Below are 23,271 nucleotides of genomic sequence, written 5' to 3' on the forward strand. Positions count from 1 at the left end.
GAGACAATGAGGAAGGATGTGTAATGATCAAGAAGACAGATGGTGGCTCACACCAGGTGTTAGCAATGGAGTGATGAGCAGCAGTCAAATCTTGGATGTAGTTTGAAGATGGAGCCGACATGATTTCCTAACAGGCTGAATGTGGAGTTGCTATTTCTTGAGATGGAGAAGACTGTTGGAGAAGCAGGTTTAGGGAGTAACAGGAATTTAGTTTTGGACATGTTAAGTTTGAGATCCAACTAGACATCCTTAATTGGATTTTAAAAGTCTGAATTCAGGATCTTTTCATCTTATAGATGATACCTAAATATGCCTCCTCTCTCCTCACCTTACAGGAACTGCTGAGAGGTCTATCTGCCCTGGATCCCTAATGAATGGGAGAGGAAAAGGGAAAGAAAAAGAAAAAGAAGTCTTCCCTGGGAGGTTGTAGCCTCAGAATGACACTTGCACAGAATTGCACCATGGGTGTGCATAGCCTAAGTGGGCCAGAGACTTTCAAATATTAACCTTGCTTTGAGATAATCCTGACTGAATAAGCACTTAAGGATCTAACAGAAGAAAACTCAAACCTGTCTGGTTGAGGACACATTCATCTTAGGCTTTAAGAAACAGCCACAGATAATTTTTTAAGGGCAATGACCTGGCAAGCAGTCAAAGGTACTTACAGAAACAAGAAAGGTTGAACGTGAACAAGAACTATTAAAACAACAGAGAGCAGAAACAGACCCATGTAGACTTCAGATGCTGAAATTAACAGACATAGACTTTAAAACAACTATGCTAAACATGTTTAAAGAAATAGACAATGATTTGAAAATATATGCAAGGAATACAAATGACAACGCATTTGAAAGAAAGAATCAAATAGCAACTGAAATTAAAACTCAGTGGATGAATTTGACAGCAGATTGGACAAAGCAGAGAAGAAAATTAGTGAGATGGATGATAGGAGAGGAGAAATTATCTAGACTAAGTATTGGAGAGAGAAAAAGTTGGGAAGTATAGAAAAAGAGGGCAGAAACATAGAGGGCAAAGAAGAAAGTCTAATATACATTTGGAGTTTGATAAGAAGGGAAAGAAAGTGAGGCAGAGGCAATATTTGTAGAGGTAAGAACTGGGAATTTTCTAGAACTGACACAAGACACCAAACCACAGATTCATGAGTCCCAGCGAATCCCAAGCAAAAAAAATACAAATAAATCTACACCAAGGAACATAATTCGAAAAAGAAAAAATTACAGGAAAGTAAGACAACAAGTGAGAAAAAGCAGATTAATTTCAGAGGTGCAATGACTAAGTGGTAGTTGACTTCTCAACAGCAACAAGGAAAGCAGAAGACAGGAATCATATATTTAAAGTGATGAAAGAAAATAACTGCCAACCTACATTTTTCTATCCAGCAACGTCTTTCAAATAAAGAGGATGAAATAAAGACTTCTGCAGACCAAACAAACAAACAAAAAAACTAAGAGTTTGTCACTAAAAGATTTTCTCCTAAGGAAGTTCTAAGAATGAATAAAGAGTAAAAAAAGTGGTAAATAAGTGTGTAATGCAAACAAAGAGTGAATATATAAAACAGTAAAAAATAATGCCTCATGGGAGTTCACTTTAAAAATAGATATAGATGAGCAAAAAGCACATGAAAAGATGCTCAACATCATTGATTATTTGAGAAATGCAAATCAAAACTACAATGAGGTATCACCTCATACTGGTCAGAATGGCCATCCTCAAAAAAAATCTACAAACAATAAATGCTGGAGAGGGTGTGGAGAAAAGGAGAACCCTCCTACACTGTTGGTGGGAATGTAAATTGGTACAGCCACTATGGAGAACAGTATGGAGGTCCCTTAAAAAACTAAAAATAGAGCTACTATATGATCCTGCAACCCCACTCCTAGGCATATATCTGAAGAAAACCATAATTTGAAAAGACACATGCACCCCAGTGTTTATTGCAGCACTATTTACAATAGCCAGGACATGGAAGCAACGTAATTGTCCATCAGCAGAGGAATGGATAAAGAAGATGTGGCACATATATACAATGGAATATTACTCAGCCATAAAAGAGAACAAAATGATGCCATTTTCAGTAACACAGATGGACCGAGAGGTGTCATACTGAGTGAAGTAAGTCAGACAGCAAAAGACAAATATCATGATATCGCTTATATGCAGAATCTAAAAAAATGATACAAATGAACTTATTTACAAAACAGAAATAGAGTCACAGACGTAGAAGGCAAACTTATGGTTACCAGAGGGGAAATGGGGGGAGGGATAAATTGGGAGATTGGGATTGACATATACATACTACTATATATAAAATAGATAACTAATAAGGACCTACTGTACAGCACAAGGAACTCTACTCAATACTCTGTAATGACCTCTATGGGATAAGAATATAAAAAAGAGTGGATATATGTATATGTACGACTGATTCACTTTGCTGTACACCTGAAACTAACACAACATTGTAAATCAACTATAGTCCAATAAAACTTTTTTAAAAATAAATAAAACTGGCATAACACAATATAAAGGTGAATAATATGATTTATGCTAATAAAAAATAAAAACAGAGGCATAGACTTAAAATACAAGTCAACAATAAAATTATAAATCAGGAGAAAGATAAAGGAAATTAAAGTGTTCAAAGGTCACTGGATATACAAAATGGGAAAGTAGTGTTAGATTATCTTTATTTTTGATTATGTATGTAGGATGCACTGTCTAGGGTAACCACTAGAACACAGAAATTGACTGCAGTAAATGGATCGTAAGAAAAGGAAAAAGGAACAAAAAAAATCAGTGTCCTCAGTGGAATAGGAAGAAGGCTGTAGCACTTCATGCTCAGCTGAGGGCAAGGAAATGAAGGTGTCCAAGGTCTGAGAAAAAGACGGTATGAAAGGAACCTGAATGTAGATGTAGGATAGGAATAGACAGGATAAAGATACGTAACACAAAACACGCAGTATAATTGCTGGGTAGTATTATGAGCTCAGCTGAGGTCCATAATCATGATTTTAAAGTGATTTTAAGCAGTATTCTGTGTTTTTCTCCAGCCAAGTTTGGCTGCATAGGTGCAGGTGGCTGGTGAGCAAAGAGGCTTAACGAGGATTTAATGTGGTTAAGGCTTTCACAAATGAGTAGAGGGTGCATGCTACCGTGATTATAATAATGGATTATGGAATTTTAGCTGGAAAGGAAGGAAGTGAGGAAATGAGAAGAAATGAAGGAGAATTTAATGATGGTAGGAACAATGGCTGGTAGCTCCATCTGTAGTCTGGGTAGTAGAGGGAATGAGCTACAGAATGTGGACATGGTGATCAGAGAATAAAACGCTTGAAACTGAGATAATGAACAGGTCACAGTTACTGATAATGACAAGGTGTAGGGTACGACTGCGTGAATGAGTAATTTCAGACGGAGTGGAAGACATGATCATTGGAGGAGTTGAGGTCAAGGAACTAAGAGGTCAAGATCATGTACGTAGATATTTTTTGGCATCACTGAGAATTATGACAAGCAGGAATGGCTGCATAATTTGTGAGGCTCAGGACAAAATGAAAATTCAAGTGTCTTTATTCAAAAATCATTATTAGAAATTTCAAGACAGTGACAGCAGAGCATTAAACCACATGCAAGTTCCTCTGAAGTGCGAATCCCTCTGCAACGGCACACTGTGCACACCATGAAGCTGGCCCCGGAGACTGGGACAGCCCTGGAGAGAGTGACAGTCATCCGGGGACTGAAATCTTCGGGGAGGGACGGGTGTGACCCAAGGGTCCAAGATGACTGCAACAACATGGGGGTGTGAGGTCAGAGTGATAGGTTTTCAGGGAAGAGGGCAATGAGAACGGAGAAGGACATCTCCCTCACCTGCAGGTGAGAAGTCTGCAGGGAAAGCAGCATCCTGGGTTTCCATTAGAGCAAGAAGGTGAGGGAAAAGCTCAGAGAAGAAGCTGAATTTACAGGGGATTTTGTGGATGAACCATGGCTGCCAAGGGCACACAGAAAGTTTTCAGGAGTGGGGAAAGTAGGAGATGGGGCCAGACAAGGGCCAAGCAGAACTGATGGGGATTAGTGTCAGGATGAGCACGGACAGACCTGGGAGTCCTGACATCCTGGTGATGGCTGAGGTGAACCAGGATAAAGGGTGGAAGGGATGTGACGGGTCCTGGTGGGCTCTAGATTGATGGTGTTGATGAGGCAGTAGACGGTGGTGGGAGGACGTGTTGGGGATCCCACCAGGAACAGGCAGAACCCTGGCAGCAACTGTGAGGTCCTCTAAGGGGAGTGAGTCTGGGGATGACAGACGATCACAAGTAGGACAGTGGTGCATGGCAGAGTTTTGGGTTTTTTTAAAAATTGTTTTCTGGGAACTCCCTGGTTGTCCAGTGGTTAGGACTCTGTGCTTCTACTGCAGGGGCACGGGTTCAATCCCTGGTGAGGGAACTAAGATCCCGCATACCGTGCGGCTCAGCCAAAAGAAAAAAAAAAAGTGTTTTCTAAACATCAGGTACTCCTGGGAGAGAGAATATAGAGTGGGAAATAAGAGAACAAAGATAAAACCCTGGGGAAAGGAAGAAAGAAGCCAGAAAGCACATTGAAATCAAGCAGCCAGAGAGGCAGAGGGAGTGTTGGGGGGAAGCATATAGGGATTTCAAAAAGGAAGAACGTCATCTATAACCAAGAAGCCAAAAAAGACTGAGAATTGTTACTAGGCTTAATAAAGTGACAGTTATTGATCTTTTCATATGTCACTAAGAATACTGATTAAATATCATTTACATGAGATATTTTAGTCCTACCTGATCTCCCCATTCATTAATCATGGGCATATTAATATCATCAATAAATACAGTCATTTTTCTGCCTCCAGGTGGCCCATATGTGCTTCCCATCCTCTTATCCACATAGCTTTCAATTGTTCTCTAGAGAAAAGGAAATAGTCTGTCTTATGCATTACATTTCAATCCATTTCTAAAAATGATGAACATGCTTTTCAGAGTAGAATATAATTGACTTATTTATTTAATATATGTAACTATTGTTATTAAAATAAATATTGCAAACTTTAAAAAAGCTGTTGGAATATTAATCATTAATTTATATTAAAAGACACTCCAATGTTCAGCTTCAGCTTCAATATTAGGCCAAAACATGCTATTTTGATTTGGCCTCAGTGTCAGCCTTAGGAAGGTTAAACAGCTGAATACCAACTTCAACACCAATTCTTTTGAGATATAGAGATATATATATATATATATATATATATATATATATATATATATATATATATACAGTCAGCCCTTCCTATCCACAGCTTCCACATCCTTGGATTCAACCAACTTCCATCAAAAGTATTTGGAAAAAAAATTCCAGCAAGTTCCAAAAAGCAAAACCTGAATTAGCCTCACACTGGAAACTATTTACTTAGCACTTATATTGCATTTACAACTATTTACATAGAATTTACATTGTACCAGGTATTGTAAGTAATCTAGAGGTTATTTTGGAGTACATGGAAGGATGTGCACAGGTTACATGCAGACACTACCCATTTTATGTAAGGGACTAGAGCATCCACAGATTTTGATACCAGCAGGGATCCCGGCACTAATCCCCCATGGATACTGAGGGACAACTATATATATATCAATGTTTCATTTGCAAACAGATTTTATTGTATCAACCACTTAATATATTTAATATGATAATGACTACAGCAAGTGATGAGCTTTACCTGAAACATCATTGGTTCTGTGGCAGATGAAAAGTTTAGACTTTTAGATAACTGTATTTCGGGGTCATATTTTTTCAAATAGGCCTTAATCATTACAGTTTTTGCAGTTCCCTGCTCCCCCGTGAGTAAAACAGCCTGCAATCGTAGGATAATCATGTTGAAAGGTGTTATAAGATGTTTAGTTTTAAATATATTAAGGTTCTAGTAGCCATTCTTTCATTCTATAAACTAATGCAACTAATTTTTGATTACTTTTAAGGATTAGACCTACATCAAAATAAATCCTAGTGGAATTAAAGATTTAAATGTAAAATATATGCTATAAAAGTGCTGGAAGAAAGTGTGGGTGAGCAGCCACGTAACCCCTGGAAGGACTTTGTAAGCAGATACCCACTTTCCTTAGCACGCTGGAAGTCAGCATTTCAGGGAAGATTGAGTTGGAGTGAATCTTGGGACCTGGAGTTCATTTGCCAAATAGGTTTCCCTGAAATGACACCACCTCCGGCCCCTCGTACTTTAATTTTTCCACCAATAGGTGTAAAAAGGGATGTGTTTCTTACATGGTTTGCAATCATCTAAGAAACTGAAAACTAAAATATTGCCTGCCATGTCAGTAAATGAGGATGTTGCAGCCATCAAGCCATTACATTACAGCCACCCAGACGGCGCACCCTGAGGAGACTCAGGAAGAGAAAACACAGGATACTGGCCCCAGATAGCTGAGGTGCGTACCAAAGGGATGCTTTCAGCGAGCCCAGACTCTTGTATCTTCCCATACCCAGAAGAGCACTAAATTCCTTAACTTGAGATATCTGGGGTTTTTTTCATTAACGGTAATTCTTTGGTGCTCCAACTACCTGGTCTTCTGTTGCAAAAACTTCTGTATATTCTGGCTTCCCCCCACCCGCCTTGCCTCTTTGGAACATTTTTCTCAGTGCTACCTGAGATGCTGTGTCCCAGGTTTGAAGTCCTAAGAACGTCCACCAAATAAAACATAACTCTCAACTTTTAGGTTGTGCGTTTTTTTTCAGTCGACAAGACTATCAAACTTACTTTATGCTGTTTTGCAATGGTGTCTACCAAAAAATTTGTTCTAACATTGTCAACATTTGGAACCAAAATTGATGAATATTCCGGAACACTGTCAGTTGGATAATAATATGGCTGAAGTTTCTTATTCCAATGCTCCCAATCACCTATACAATAATTAAAGCTGATCTTAATAAAACTGCATTCTTCAGAAGTTATCTCAATACAAAACACAAGTGCTATAAACAATTAACAGAAATATATAAACATTTAAAACATTTTTGTAAAACACGTTAACATATCTGCTTATCTAATGTATGTGGCATTTGATAATTTCAATTTGTTTTTGCCTCTTTACAAAGTCAGCTTTAAATTGCTAATTATTTATCCAGAGAGATCTTGGTCTGAAATGGAATTACAATCAATAACATGTTTAGTATCTAGTAGGAAAATCACATTAACTAAAAGGATGGGAAAGACCAAAAAAGGGATTGTAGATTACTGGACATAGGATGTTTGCCATGAGAAACGGGAAAAAATAAACCTGGCCCTAAAACTAGTGTTAATAGAGTGCCCAGATTCCTGACTTGTAGTCACTGCAATTTACTGACTGATATTATTGTTATAACAATTATTGTAAGTGCTTTTCATCAATTCTAAGAAAAATATTTTATTTACGTTTTATCATCTCTGGAACATTCCTTTCAATCTATTATGTCAGAATCGCTGCTGGCTATGCAAACTTGATGAGAGATGTTCATACTTTTGCCATTTAAATTGAATGACTTGCATTGTTGGTATTGCATTCTTGAATTTAACTGCCATTTTAAAGATCTTCCAAAAGATACCATGATTCAGAATTGTACCAAAAAAGTTACCGTGTATACAGAATGCTTGGAAAGAGAGCAGAGGAGCACACATTTGATAGTAGCAAAACAAACATTCATCACTGGGGGAATAACCTCAATGTCAACTTTCCTTGCAAATTACAGAGTTCTATGGTTAAGTGCATGTTTAACTTCTAAGAAACTGCCGAAGTGTTTTTCAAACTGGCTGTATATTGTGTACCGTTGTGTAGTTAGCAAAGTGGATATACTATTGGATGTGAGAGGTCCACTTGTTCCACATTCTCTCCAATATTTGGTATTAGTAACCTTTTAATTTTAGCCATTAAATTAATTAGAATTTAGTCATTCTAGTGTCTGTGTAATGATTTTGCATTTCCCTGATGACCAATCATGTTGAATATCTTTTCATGTGCTTTTTTCACCATTCATAAATCTTCTTTGGTGTAGCATCTATTTAAAATTATTGCCTATTTAAGAAATTTGGATTGGCTGGCCACTTGTTATTATGAATTGCAAGAGTTCTTTATGTACTCTGGATAAAATTCTTTTATCAGATATATATTTTTCAAACATTTCTTCCCATTCTGTGGCTGGAATGGGAATTTTATTTTCATAGTGACTTTCAAATAGATTTTAATGAAATCAGGATGTATGAGTGCTCCAACTTTGTTTTTTAAAAATTGATTTGGCGGCTTCCCTGGTGGCGCAGTGGTTGAGAGTCCGCCTGCCGATGCAGGGGATGCAGGTTCGTGCCCCAGTCCGGGAAGGTCCCACATGCCGCAGAGCGGCTAGGCCCGTGAGCCATGGCCGCTGAGCCTGTGCCTCCGGAGCCCGTGCTCCGCAACGGGAGAGGCCACAACAGTGAGAGGCCCACGTACCGCAAAAAAAAAAAAAAAAAAAAAAAAAAAAAAAATTGATTTGGTTATTCTAAATCCTTTGCATTTCCATAAAGTTTTATAATTCAGTTATAAATTTCAACCAAACAAAGTCTATTGGAATTCTCACTATGATTGCACAGAATCTATAGATCAATTTGGAGAGAAATAACATCTTAACAAAACTGAGTTTTCTGATTTGTAAATGTGATTTAGTTTTCCATTTATTTAGGACTTCTTTAATTTCTCTCAGCAATTTTGTGGTTTTCAATATACAGATCTTACACATATTTTGTTAAATTTATCCCTATATATTTCATTTTTTGAATGCTATTTTAAATGGTATATTAAAATTTCAATTTGTTGTGAGCATGTAGAAATACAAAGTATTATTATATATTGTTCTTTCATTCTGTGACCTTAATAAACTCATTTACTAGTTTTTCGAGGATGGTTATATTATCTGCAAATAGAGATTTACTTGTTCTTTTCCAATCTATAGGTATTTCATTTGTTTTTTCATGTTTATTTATTTACTGTCTTATTGCACTGGCTAGAGCCTCTAGTACAACGTCTAACAGAAGTGGTGAGAAAGGAATACTCTTGTCTTGTTCCTGATCTTGGGAAGAAAGTATTCAGTCTTTCACCATTAAGTATAATGTTAGATTTTTTGCAGATATTCTTTATCAGAATGATAAAGTTTCTATTCCTAGTGTACTGTTTTATCATGGAAGGATGTACAATTTCATCAAATGCTTTTTTAAAAAAATGTTTATTTATTTATTTTGGCCATGCCAGGTCTTAGTTGCGGCACGTGGGATCTTTGTTGTGGCATGCAAACTTCTTAGTTGCGACACACAGACTCTTAGTTGTGGCATGTGGACTCTTAGTTGCGACAGGCATGTGGGATCTAGTTCCCCAACCCGGGATCAAAGCTAGGCCCCCTGCATTGGGAGCACAGAGTCTTACCACTGGACCACCAGGGAAGTCCCCAAGTGCTCTTTTTGCATTGATTTAGAGGACTATATAATTTGTTTGGTTTTTACTCTATTAATATGGTGAATTACATTGACTGGTTTTTAAATGTTAATCCAACCTTCCATCCCTAGAATAAATACCCACTGGAACTCAATATGTTATCCTTTTATATACTATTGAATTTCATTTGTTAAAATTGTATTAAGAAATGTGTGTCAATATTCCTGAGGGATAATGGTCTATAGTTTTCTTTTCTTGTAATGTCTTTCTCTGTTTCTGGTATCAGGACAACACTTACAAACCCTTATAAAGTGGGATGGGAAGTGTTTCTTCCTTACATTTTCTATATTTTGGAAGAGTTTATGCAGAATGAATTGGTATTATTTCTTTCTTAAGAATTTGATGTACTTCACCAGTGAAGTCATCTGGGCCTGCAGTTTTCTCTGTGGGAAGGTTTTAAACTATAAATCAAAAATTTTTAGTAGATATAGGGATACTTAGGATATCTATTTCTTCTTGATAAGGTTTGGTCGTTTGTGTCTTTCAGGGAATTTATCCATTTCATCTACATTGTCAAATGTATTTTCATAACATTGTTTCTAATATTCACTTCTTATTTTTTAATGTCTTTAGGGTTTGTAGTAATGTTCCTTCCTTCATTCTGAATCATGGTCATTTATGTCTTCTCTTTTTTTTCCCTGATATCTCTGGTAAGAGATTTACGAATTTTATCGATCTTTTCAAAGAACCATCTTTGGATTGGCTCTAGATTCTAAGAGAATTCATAGCTAGATTTAAGGGTGCATTTAACTGTTAGTTTCTTTTAGGGAGAGGTGAGCTGGGCCCTACCACACACAGGAGGCTAGGGGGCTGAGGTGACAGCACTGGACTTTGCCGAGTCTGCGACGTGTAAGTAGGATCCCATCTGCTTGGTTCATTCTCTGCTTATTCTGACATTTCCAACAGAGAAGTTCTAAGACTGATCTGTCATGAGCATTAATTACCATGCTTTGCAACATGAAGAATCTGTGTTCTCTATACTGCTACCCTTCCTCTTCAAGTAAGAGAAAATAGATGCTGTAAGAAGTGTTGCTAACTTATTTATGTTAGATTTCACTGAGACCACTGCAAAAGGAGGAGAAGTCAAGAGCCTCTGTAACTGTTCCCAGCCTGGCCCATATGCAAAATCCTACTGTTCCTTGCATATATGCCCTTTAAAAATGGTATTAGCAATTATGTTATTCATGATTGGTTTAATATTTCCCCACAGAAGAGTTTACAGAGTTTATCTTTTTTCCATTAAAAAAAATGTCATTTTATTTCAGGTATAAGTCACTGTGCTTACCATAATCAGTAACATAAAACTCATACATGGTTTGATTCGTGCCCTTAGGTATTTCTGGTAAGTCTAACTTGCTCTCATGATTTCGTAAAAAGGCTTCAAGCTTGTTTCTGCTTTCCAATTCCAGAAGGGCTCCTAAACTCCACATTAGAGCAAACACAAATAATTTATGAAGATGTTCGACACATGAAACGCCACCTTCTTCTTTGGAGGGAATTAAACCTTCCAGAAGATTGAGAGACTGAAAATATTTAAAATACAATAAAATAAAGGTTTGTATTTAGATATTTTAAATAAACATTTAAAAACAATAATAAATTTAAAAGGCGAGAAAGAGAGAAGAAAACAAATATATCTCCAGATATTGCTTGATCAGTGTCCTACAGCTAGCAGCATTTAGAAGAAAGGCCATTGTGCTTTAGGCAGACTGCATGATCTAGCAGAAAGGATGCCAAACTGGGAATCTGGAGGTATCCCGGCTCATGCCACTAACATCTCTGAGTCTCAGTTTCCTGATCTAAAAAGCAAAAGGCCTAGACTAGATGTTTCCTAAGGTAGCTTCTGGTTCTAAAGTTTGGGTATTCCAAATTTTATAGATCAAAGATTTTATTTATTTTAACATGTTGTAAGGCTCAGCAAATTGTGCCCCAGGGGCCAGCCACCTGTTTGGCAAATAAAGTTTTACTGAAACACAGTCACACTCGTTCATTGTGTCTGACCGCTTTTGCAATGCAACTGAAGTGCTGAGGGGCTGAGACAGAAAGTTGTGCAAAGTCTAAAACATTTATTTGCCCCTCTAATAAAAAGTGTGCCAAACCCCATATGGCATCAGAAAGAAATGTATCTACAGTAAGATATCCTTTGTCTTTCATAACAAAATTATTTCAAGATAAGATTTGCACTTAATTTGGGCCTCACGTATCAGTTCTAAGCTACCCACCCTCCCTGACTGACATCCCTTACACTAAGAGAGAATCAAAGCACTAGAATGGGATAATGAGAGATCACCTATGGACTAGAATCAGGAGAGCCTCTGAAAAATCTATGATTGGTTCTGTTTCTTCCAAAGAGTAATAAGAAAAACTGAGAAGAGGGGGAAAAACATAATTCTACAAAATACTTGGAGAATTGTTCAAAGGTTTTCCCTATCTAATATGTGTAGTAAATTTGCAAAGCCAAGACTGCCACCCAAATTTTCCTGCTTGCCACCAGCTCTTTGTTGTGCTTTTCTGTAGGACTTCCAGCTTTATTTATTTAGTCTACTCTCATATTTGGTCACTCTTTCTGGGAAGGTAATACTAAGCTTGACGATGGGAAAGATAGTTCATTCCTCTTCCCCTGACAATACCGCCCTGGGAAGTGAAACTCATGAAGAGATGGCAGTAAGAGCGTCAATAAGGTCTTTAATAGGAATCAAACTTCTCAGAGGCTTCACCTCCACGTCACAAAAAGATTCTGACGGACTGCGTGAATTTTCCATTTCAGATACCTCTAAACTGCAACTGAGTGGTGTGTGTGTGGGGGGGTGGAAATCTCACATCTAAGTCATGAATGTACAAAGAAAACAACTTACTTGCACAATATAGTTGCATTCTAAGAGTTGCATTTTTGGACTGAGGTTCAGTTTCATAAATGTATATATATCCTCAAATATTTTATCATACAGACTTAGGAATACAGAAGCTTCCTGTGTAGTACGCTTCTTCAACCACGCCTGCAGCAAAGAAAGAGAGTCTCTGTTTATAGGAGAGTGAGACGTGGAAATACACTGAACGCGCTTCTGTGGGTCTGTTGTCCCCACCTGCAGTATTGGCCTCCAGCTGAGAGCAGAGCTGCTGATGTAGACCATGCCCATCCTAGAAACCGTGGCCGGAGAGGCGTTCTCAATATTGTGGACTTCAAACAAAAGCTTACAAGTAGGGGCCATGGGGATGCGATCTCCATTGGCCAGTGTGAGGGTTTTGTTGTCATCCAACACGGAATTTAAGTTCTCGATCCAAATGGCATCAACAGGGCCGTCTAAAACGAGGAAAATGTTTTCACCTGCCAATAATGAAAACAGAAAATCACTTTTCACCTGAAGATAATCAAAACAGAAAATTAAACCAATACTGTGTTATTGATAAACTGGCAGGGGAAAAGAATGATCACCAGAAAAGAGTTTATGTGTACCCTTTTTAGCTTTTAATGTTTTTCTCCACAGAGTAGAAAAAATCCCATCTGTCCAATCATTGGTCGCCGTGTCCAGTCTGCCAAACATCTGAGGAGCCGTAATAGCTTTTGGATTCATTCGCATTTCTCTATGAGGCCTCCCGCATTCTGTTAGTGCCTTCATCAGGATTGTTATAACGGTTGTCTTCCCAGAACCACTGGGCCCAAGAGTCATCAAACCATGGCGTACCAGAGACGTCTCATATAACTACACAATGAGATAATCAATTGAAAAATGTAACTTATGACATTCATAGAAGTTTTGTGCAGAAATTTTAAAAGCTTTAAATAGGCTTTTCATTAAAGTAACTTGTTCACTATTTAAAAGAAGAGAATATGCCCCCCCAAAAAGTTTTTTTTGTCTTACTAGAGGTGGATAGCAAATGAGCAGCACGTTATAAAACGATATAAGTGATAAAGCAATGACAATGTGGAACTTTAATTACATTTTGGAAATAATTAATTCAGGACCTAGTTTTGGGGTCTCAAACTACTGTTCCTTGTGATTTTAGTTTGCTGATGCATAAGGAGCAGTTTGTGTGGTGATATTGCCCCCCGGTGGTAGAAAGCAGCAATACAAACCAACTCAGCCAAGACCCAAGTCACACACACACCAGCCTTCTGATTCCCCAGAAGCACGGCTCGAGGTGAGGATTCCTGTGCAAGTGAGTGCTCACCAGGGAAACTTTTAATGGAGTAAGGGAAGCAGGACAAAATGGGGAGAGGTCAAACAAGGTGTGATTGAGGACAAAATCCTGTAGCAGGGAGACTTAAGACTGGCCCTGCGGGGCACTTTGGAACATAAGTTACACCTCTGTGTTTGTTCCATCTGGAAGCAGGAGAGCTTGACTTTCCTACTACATCACCCACAACTCCTTAACTAAAGAAGGTTGTTTTGGGAGCAGGGGAAAATAAACTCCCATGCACTGCCTGCGCTTTGTGCCTGCCAAAAAATGTGGGGTTGGTGAACCCTCCTGCAGAGAGTGGTATATATATGTGGGATTGGAATCACAGTTCTAGAAGCAGGGGAAGGGGTGCATGGATATGGTAAAAGGGATTCAAGAAGACATAGTAAGAACATGGACAGTGTCTACTACAATATCCTGTCTATCTTTTCTTTTAATAAAAATAACGATTCAAAGGTCTCACAGCTGATCAGAGGTAAAATTTGAGTTATTCTCCTCACATTTTAGGTAGAAATGTATTACCTCTGTAATCCATAGTTTAAAAGCAGCAGAGGTACTGGCCATATTATACTCAACAGTCATGTGTTTGACATTAAATAAAAACACAATATTCTAGTGCCCCACCAAATGAGGTGACTAAGATTTCAGTATTCAATATACTGTATACATATCACATGTAAAATGACGTTTTCCCATAAATTTTTTAAAAATGTTTAATGGTTTCCAAAACATAGATGATGAAAAACACTTTGATTTTTTCCCTATATATTTCCTTGTAAGATTTGGATCTGTCTCATACACTTGAACTGCTTACAATGTGGCAAGAAGAGTAAGTTAAAAAAAGAATCGTTCTTTTTCAAAAGCAGTTTTTAACACTCTGCACAATTTCGGCATCTTTACTTTCCAAAAGCCCTGGAAAATACCCCCAATGCATCAGGCTCGTGGGGATTTAATGCAGCATCGCTGCTACAGCTTCTTGGCTCTGCTTGGTAAAAACACTGGTAGGTTGTCACAAGGATGAAATGTGACGGACAGAAACACACCAAGAGACACAGGCAAAGGATTGAGTTTAGGTGTGAACATGCCCCCACACAAAGCAGGAGCAAAGTATCACCCCCAGATTCCTCAGGCTCCATGCCCTATGAAGGCCCCCAGCTGTGGGAGATGCTGCCCGACTGGCACAAGAGCCAGCTGGGTCATTCCATCTCCCTGCGTTTTTATAACCTACTATCCCCTCCCAACTGTTCTCGAGATTCTGGTTACCACCTAACCTAACCTCATCAGGTGCAAGTAACTTCAGTAACTGCTTGATTAGTATAAATCCACACTAACATCCCTGGGACCAACCCCTCTCACTGAGGATTCTTCTTGCAATGATGTGTTTTAATTTAGTTTCAACGTTTACATTCAGTAAGACTAACTTCACAAGTTCTTCTCTTCAAGTGACAATCTTTAACAACACCCACTGAGCATCATACTGATAACAGATTAAAAATGTTTTACCTGCACAAGCTTGAGATTCCAGGGTGGGTGGTTAATCAAACCTTCCAGTTGAACCTGGTTGGCTACTGCAGCTTGCAGTTCCACGTAAGTATTACTATCTAGTTGTAATCCTGGAAACAGGTCATTGATTAAGCTGAGGAACAGGGGTTCATCTTCATCAATCTAAGGTGGCAGAGAACAAATTTACTCATTCAGTCAACAACGAAGCTTGTAGCAGACGCTCACAGCACTTATCACTTCATGCCCAGAGAACCATTTTATCACTCTCCTAGCCACATGTGTAGGCCCTAGTACTTTCTCCCAAACACCACCACGGAATCCACATTACCTACAGCATTGCACCCAAAGTTCCCTGGCATTCAAGGTCTTCTCCAGTCTACTGCTCCAAGGTCTGATCTCATTTCTTTATCCTATGAATGTTCTGCTTCCCACAGACAGGTATATGCACTAACCTTAAAAACATGCAAGTAATAGTTCCAATCCCATGAGAAGAGAGTATTAATACTTCACTTAAATTAGGAAAAGATCTGTAACCCTGCATGTCTGGCTCATCCAACACTGGCTGGAAAACTGCACCAGAGCAGCGTTCAGTCTCTCTTGAAAGCAGCAGGTTGGAGTAAATGGACTCCAATCCTTATTTACCACATCTTTAATACTGAGATCGCCCCATGCCCAACTGCTGACCCCCTCTGAATTTTTCCCATTCTCTGGTGGGGGAGGGTCTCCGGATACTTTCTGGAACTCTCGTCTAGAAGTTTCAGGAGTACCATTATTAATGGAGGCAGTGAGCTATACTCTGGAGGGAGCAGAGGATTTAGCATCAGAAAGTCTCGTGGACTTTTGTTCCAGCTTATCAACTGACTGTGATTATGGGTGAGTCCTACACACGTGCCTCTCCCATAAGGAAAATGGCAATGAGCACGATAGCCACCCATATCCCCCAGAGTGGCTGTAAGACTCAAACAAGACAATATCCCTGGATAGGTTTTGTGATAGCCATGAACTACACAGATGTTAGTTGTTAGTTTTGTAACTAGAATGCGAGCTCCTAAGATCCATTTCTTTCTCAACCTTGTACTCCCAGGGCATGGACATGATATGTAGCATATAGAAGCCCCTGAATAAAAGCCACATGAACCTGTCCGTCAACCAGTTTAAAACAACCTGGCTGTAATTGTGACAAGCATGAAATCAGTGAAATAATTACTATAATCTCTACAGCAAACTTTTAAGGCATATTTGGAAAACAGAAATGGTGTTGGTGTTTTGGGAGAGACATAGCTAAGCTAGTCACATACAGAGAAAGCAAAAAAAAGCTTTCATGGTTCCCTATGAATCCAGATTTTCATATTTAGAATCTGTGTAACATTATGAATAATGGACTGACATTTGGAAGCTGGAGCCCACTGATGAAGCCTGTTTCATGGCACACAACTGATAAAAGGATGTATTTGCAGCCCATGTGGGTCATACAAAGCCATGGCGTTTTTTGTGGGGGAGGGGGGTTGCCTTCCTCTGAAAGCTCAGCTCAGTGGTAACTTCCCTGCAATTTTTTTTTTTTTTTTCTGCGCCCACACAGCATGCGGCATCTTAGTTCCCCAACCAGGACTGAACCTGTGCCCCCTGCAGTGGAAGCGTGGAGGCCTAACCACTGGACCGCCAGGGAAGTCCCACTTCCCTGCAGTTTTTAATGTTAACAGTTTCATATGAGCCAACCCCCACCTGTCAGCCAGGTCGAAATCCTGAAAGAGAAATTAATTCAGAGAAGAAAGATACCAATTTAGAAAGGTTCATATCTCTTAGTCCTCTCATGACGGTGCTTAATTCACTCTCTTCTGGTCTGGCTCTTTTTTGAGATCCAAGTGTCCTCAGTACAGATAGAATATTTCTCAACCCAAAGTCATAATGAACCTAAGATGAGAAAAGAAAGAAAAAAGATTATTCAATTGAAAAATTCTAAATGTAGCCTCACTATGTATTACATGTAGATATTCTGATACTTATACACCATAGTTTTGGAGTGGCTGAGTGGCAAAGTTTTATTAGCTCAATTCTCCCGCCTTTCCTTTGACTGAAAAATGATCACTCCTCTGGAGAGATCAAGCTGTGTGATACAGTGTTCACACCCTAAGTATCTTTTGAGAACAATACAGTCTGATAGTCTGAGTGGCAACCATTTAAAATGCATGACCAACAGGTTACATACTATGTGATTCCCTTTATGTAATATTCTTGAAATAACAAAATTATAGAGATGTAGAAAAGATTAGGGCTACAAGGGGCTATACGGATTTGGGAGAGAGGTGAGTGTGGCTATAAAGGGGTAGCAGGAGGGAACCTTGTGGTGATAAACAGTTGTGTATGTTGGCTGTGGTGGTGGTTACATGAATCTACACGTTTGCATAGGACTACACACACACAAACACACACACACATGAGCGCATGAAAAATTGGTGAAGTCTTAGTAATTTCTGTTTATTGTACCAATGTCGATCTTCTGGTTTTGTTACTGTACTATAGTCATAAGATGTCAACACTGCGAGAAGCAGAGTGAAGAGTGCACAGGACCTCTTGTACACTTCTTTGCAACTTCCTGTGAATCTGTAGCTATTTCAAATTAAGGAAGTTTTAAAAATACGTAATTGGGGGCTTCCCTGGTGGCGCAGTGGTTGAGAATCCGCCTGCCAATGCAGGGGACATGGGTTCGAGCCCTGGTCCGGGAAGATCCCACATGCCGCGGAGCAACTAAGCCCGTGCACCACAACTATTGAAGCCCGCGCACCCTAGAGCCCATGCTCCACAACAGGAGAAGCCACCGCAATGAGAAGCCTGTGCACCACAACGAAAAGTACCCCTTGCTCGCCACAACTAGAGAAAACCGGTGCACAGCAACAAAGGCCCAATGCATCCAAAAATAAAATAAATAAATAAATATTTTTTAAAAATAAAATAAAATAAAAATACATAATTAATAGGTCAAATTAATTATAAATATACTTTAGAAAAGAGTCAAGGAATTTTTTAACTCCCTAATTAGCATGTATCAAGGTAAAATTGCAAAGTTAAAAAACAAGTTTTCTGCTAGGAGGAAAATAGATATACAAAGTTACCTGTTTAGTAAGTTGCTCTTCACAGAGTTTGTAAAGTACATAAAACTTTTGAGCCAAGATAACATTTTCAAGAAAACCACAGCTTGCAAGTTTAACTCGCATAATGATCTGAAAATTAATACAGTGAGATTTTTCAACTTTAGTGGAAAACAGGTAAAGAACATAAACTGTATTATGCTTTTAAATCCTGATGCATACCTGTCTATCAGGAACCATCATAGCAACAGTTCTAAATTGAATTTTTAAGTTCTCTGGTAGTTCCTGGCGCCCAGCATATCCAGGGTTCTAAAAATTAAAATTATTTAATTTTAACTCTTGATATAATTTTCATTTCATGAATACAAATACATTTCAAATCCCTACGTCAGATTCTAAGAGGGTATTGAAAAACATTAGATTCATAAAATGTCCCTATTTTCACAAAAATGTGTACTGGACCATCCATATTTATTAATGTCACATCACTCCCTCTTACATATTTCCATTTTCGTTATACTAATAAAGTCACACACGTGCACACACACACACACCACTCTGTGTAGCAAAAATTAAGTATCTGTGTATCTATTTATTAAGAAAATAGAAAAGGAAATAGAAAAGAAAACTGAATAAATACTGGGGTAATTATGATCTAAACTATGTTATCGAAAGAGAAGGAAAATTCATCAGTTTACTTAGGTAATTTTTATTTCATCTCTTCAATTATCCTTTGCAGTGAGAATTAGAGAGTTCTGTGGCTGACAAAGTACCATTTAAAAAAACAAAACAAAACATGGGGATGAAGGGAAATAAAGACAGGAATGTTGAGAAAAACATTGAAAAGGACAAAAGTAGAGGTGGAAAGGAAGCTAATAAGTAGCAAAAGTCTGAGGACAGGTCAGAACCAAAAGTCCCAAGGGAAAAGTTAGAGGGTTCAAAGGCAAGTAAGGCAAAGAGGAGGCAGTCATTTTAGGAAAGTGCATGAAGAAACCTTCAGTCCCTGAGCATTTACTGGACACTGTCAATAGGCCAGATAACTTGCTAGGTGCTGGGAATACAAACATTACTGGCTGCCTCTCAATACTCCTTTTTTTCATCCTTAGGCACAGAACCCCAGTTGCAAGCTGTGTGCATCACCACTCAGGTTTAAAACCACATTTCCCAGCCTGCCTTGCAGCTGGTGTGATTAAATTCTACACCGTGAGTCACAAAGGGACACAGTGTATGAAATATCCTTGATGTCGGTTTGAAGGCCGTTGATTCAATCAATTGGCTCCAACAGAGATGCTTCTGTAGCATCTTGGGTTATAAGGTGGCCTTGAAGATGGAAACCATGATGGTGTTGAAACACTGAAGGATCTTAAGAGAATACATCCTTAGATGTTAAGCCACTATTTTTCATGTCTCAGTTATTCACAGCCTAATGCAATTATCTAATTGATATTTCCAATACTATTCTTAATCCAAAGGGAACATTAAGATTCTTTTAAATTCTTCTGAGCCACAGCATCACACTGAATAAACTTCTTCATCTAATTTCCTGAGTTATAACTGATCACGTCAGGATTATTAATATTTACTCCCAATTGCTTAACTGGTTGTTTGCTTACATTAAAGCTTATCAGAAAATTTTCTGATTTTTCTTCCTATAATTTATCTTTATCCACTCAGGACACTTAAAACTCAGAGTACTTGTATCATCTTGCGACTTAGAGACTTAACAGAATAGAGATCATTTAAAAGCATCAGTAAAACCAGTTCAACATTAACTTCACTTCTCCAATTTATAAACACCTCTATTTATTCATGCCTTTGGTTTTCTGTCTTTACAACATTGTATCACAAAGCTCTGCCCTCAATCACACGGTAACTGAATTTGTTACAATACTTTGGTATAGGACCTTGTTGAATTATTTTGGAAATTTTAAAGCATTTCCATCATCCTTTATTAAGTGTCAGAGAAAAGCCAAGTGTAGAGGTTAAGTAGTCAGGTTTTGATGTTAGACAGACAATAACATCTTTCTCTAGCTGTGTGACTTGAGCAAGTTCTTTTAATTTCCCTGAGCCTCGGGTGTCTTGGTTATAAAATATCTGTCACACAAAATACTACGGGACTATACGTCACTGACCCTTCAAAGTTAGGTGTGGCCAAGTGAATTGTTTTAACCCATGGTTGTGACCTGTGTCACTTCTGGACAGAAATCCTAAGAACCAGAGCATAATTCTTCTTGTTCTCTTTTTCCTTTGCTACAACAACCAGTAACGATTGAGACAGTACCAGAGTAAGGACATGTAAAGCATCCCCTGCCCTCTCCACCTGATACCATCAACCCGAAGTGGACATGGGGCATGAGAGAGTAATACATCCTTGAGGTTTTAAACCACTAAAATTTGGGAGATTGTTATTGTAGCTTCCCCCCTGTCTGATACAATATATAAAATATTTAGCCCATCCCCTTACACAAAATTAGTGCTCAATAAACAGTAGCTATCTTTATTTTTAACATATCACTATTTTATCTTCTGTCTGGATTATTTGTACTACTCAAAAAAAAAAATCATATAACAGGGACTATACTCTGACCCCTGGATTGTCAGTCATTTACCCACTAATACATGCTTACTTTTATTTGAGTCTGTAACACTTAAACCAATAAATTGCATTTAAAACCTATGTTCTTCAATCCCTTTTAAAATCGCATCAAAAAGTATAAAATACTTAGGAATAAATCTGACCAAGGAGGTGAAAAGAATGAAATAATGCCGTTTGCAGCAACATGGATGGGTCTAGAGATTATCATACTAAGTGAAGTAAATCAGACAGAGAAAGACAAATATCATATGATATCACTTATATGTGGAATCTAAAATATGATACAAATGAACTTATTTACAAAACAAAATCAGACTCACACAGACATAGAAAATAAATTTATGTTTACCAAAGGGGAAAGGGGGTGGGGGAGGGATAAATTAGGAGTTTGGGATTAGAGATACAAACTATTATATATAAAATAGATAAAAACAAGGTCTCAGTATATCACAGGGAACTATATTCAATATCTTATAATAAGCTATAATGGAAAAGAATATGAAAAAGAATATATACATATATAAAACTGAATCACTTTGCTGTACACCAGAAAGTAATACAACATTGTAAATCAACTATACTACTTCAATAAAAATTTTAAAAATATATAAAACCTATGTTCTCACCATTGTTAAGAAGATTCCAAATTCTGGATTTAAATCAACACAATCACCATCAGAAAAAATGAACTGTTTTTTTCTCTCTTTTCTTGCTGTCAAAACAATGTAAATTTGTTGGGCTGCCACTGATAATACAGGCAATTCAATTCTGTTAAACTCATCAAAACAGCCCCAAGAACCTGACTGTGCAAGACCTGGTATGAAAAACAGTTAATCTGGTGAGTTTTACTTTGTAATATATCTTCTTGACGGCAATCATTTCTCCGAAGCACTCTCAAACAATTTTATATTGAAATACAATCTATGTAAATTTCATACCTGGCTGTTTACAAAGACTTAGTTAATTCCAGTGATATACAAAGGTTTAATTATTTGTACATCATCACCAAAACAATGAAAATAGTACACTGCCAAAATGAAAGTATAGACACATCATTACACCAGGGATGCTGAAGGGTGACAAAAATTTGATTCAGTCTTGATGTGCCACCTCCAGTGGGGATGGGGGTGAAGCAGCCATAATATTGGGGGAAATTAACAAAATAACGGATGCCCCGTCTGGGTCAGATCACTCTGTTCCTTTCTTGTTGCAATGAGAGAAGTGCCAGGAAACTAGGTGAGACAGTGAATGGTCAAAAGGATGTTTATTTACTTCTTACAAAACCCAGCACGAAGGAAGACCTGCATATTGGGAACATTGCTCCTGTCTATTCTCTAAGGATGAAAACCTTCATTATTTTCAACTGCATGAAATGCTCTTCTTTCTTTTATTATTGCTTCCCCCCACCTACCCCCCCCCACACTTTTTCTTCTCTCTCCTTTGGGAATTTCCATTATGTGGATATTGGAACTTATATATCTATCCCTATGGCCCTTAAATTTTTCTTTCAAACTTTCCATTTCTTTTTGCAATATACTCTCTTGGCTAGATATTCCAACTCAAGAGAGGTTTTTCGTTTTTTTCTCAGTTTTTATTTTCAATTTCTGATTATTCCAATTGTTATTCTTTTCATAGCAACTTATTTTTTCTTTAATTGGTTGTATGTGGTAAATTCTTGAATCTCTCTGAAACCATTAATCTTAGTTACTTTTGCATTTTCTTTGGTTTCCTCTATTAATCAGTTAAGTGGTCAGTAGGTCTCCTTGCTGTTTGTGAGTGCCTCCTTAATGCCTTCAAATATTGTATGATACTTGGTTATCTCTTCATATGTGTGTATTTCCTCATTCCAAATGCAAATTCCTGTTTGCAGGATGCATGGCTGCCTCTGGCGATTTGGGGGAAGGGAGGAGAGAGGCAGGAGAGCTTACCCTCTGGGTCTGGAGCATGAGGTCTGACCTGGTGCAGTGCTTGCCTCTCTGGCACAAGCCTCCACCCGGCACTGATCTTTGTCAGGACTCCCACTTCAGACCTTTTACATGGAGGAAAACTACTGGAGATAGCCACTTCCTTTTCTTTTTCTCTGCTTTCTGCTATAGTTTTGGCATTCTAGGATTTACCTGGTGCTCTAGTCTGCTTCTCTCAACCATCTTCAACCCTTAAGCCAGGAGTGATCCACAGAAGAACTTTCTCTTTGATTAAAAAGTGGTTCTTTGGGTTTAATTTTTTTTAAAGGTCAGGCAATTATAATGAATAATGTAATGAATACCCACGTACCCACCTATCAAATCTTAACAATTCTGCTTCAGATTTCATCCTAAAGAATAAAATATTAGAACCACGGTTCAAGTCCATGTATGTCTCT

General features: G+C 38.1%; 1 protein-coding gene across 1 annotated transcript in view; it reads right to left on the minus strand.

Moving 5' to 3' along the window:
* The window catches only part of DNAH8 (dynein axonemal heavy chain 8), a 325,865-nt gene that overhangs the window by 150,375 nt on the left and 152,219 nt on the right, over positions 1 to 23,271 (minus strand). The window contains exons 45-56 of the mRNA XM_019949887.3: positions 21,536 to 21,723; positions 18,536 to 18,622; positions 18,338 to 18,445; positions 17,004 to 17,138; positions 15,228 to 15,389; positions 13,000 to 13,246; positions 12,629 to 12,870; positions 12,401 to 12,541; positions 10,831 to 11,068; positions 6,809 to 6,951; positions 5,756 to 5,890; positions 4,821 to 4,943 (exon numbers count right to left, since the gene is read on the minus strand). Coding sequence (XP_019805446.1) covers positions 4,821 to 4,943; positions 5,756 to 5,890; positions 6,809 to 6,951; positions 10,831 to 11,068; positions 12,401 to 12,541; positions 12,629 to 12,870; positions 13,000 to 13,246; positions 15,228 to 15,389; positions 17,004 to 17,138; positions 18,338 to 18,445; positions 18,536 to 18,622; positions 21,536 to 21,723 — 1,949 coding nt within the window. The remainder of the gene's footprint in view (positions 1 to 4,820; positions 4,944 to 5,755; positions 5,891 to 6,808; positions 6,952 to 10,830; positions 11,069 to 12,400; positions 12,542 to 12,628; positions 12,871 to 12,999; positions 13,247 to 15,227; positions 15,390 to 17,003; positions 17,139 to 18,337; positions 18,446 to 18,535; positions 18,623 to 21,535; positions 21,724 to 23,271) is intronic.

Source organism: Tursiops truncatus, chromosome 10 (assembly GCF_011762595.2).
Source record: "Tursiops truncatus isolate mTurTru1 chromosome 10, mTurTru1.mat.Y, whole genome shotgun sequence".
Classification (NCBI taxonomy): Eukaryota; Metazoa; Chordata; class Mammalia; order Artiodactyla; family Delphinidae; genus Tursiops; species Tursiops truncatus.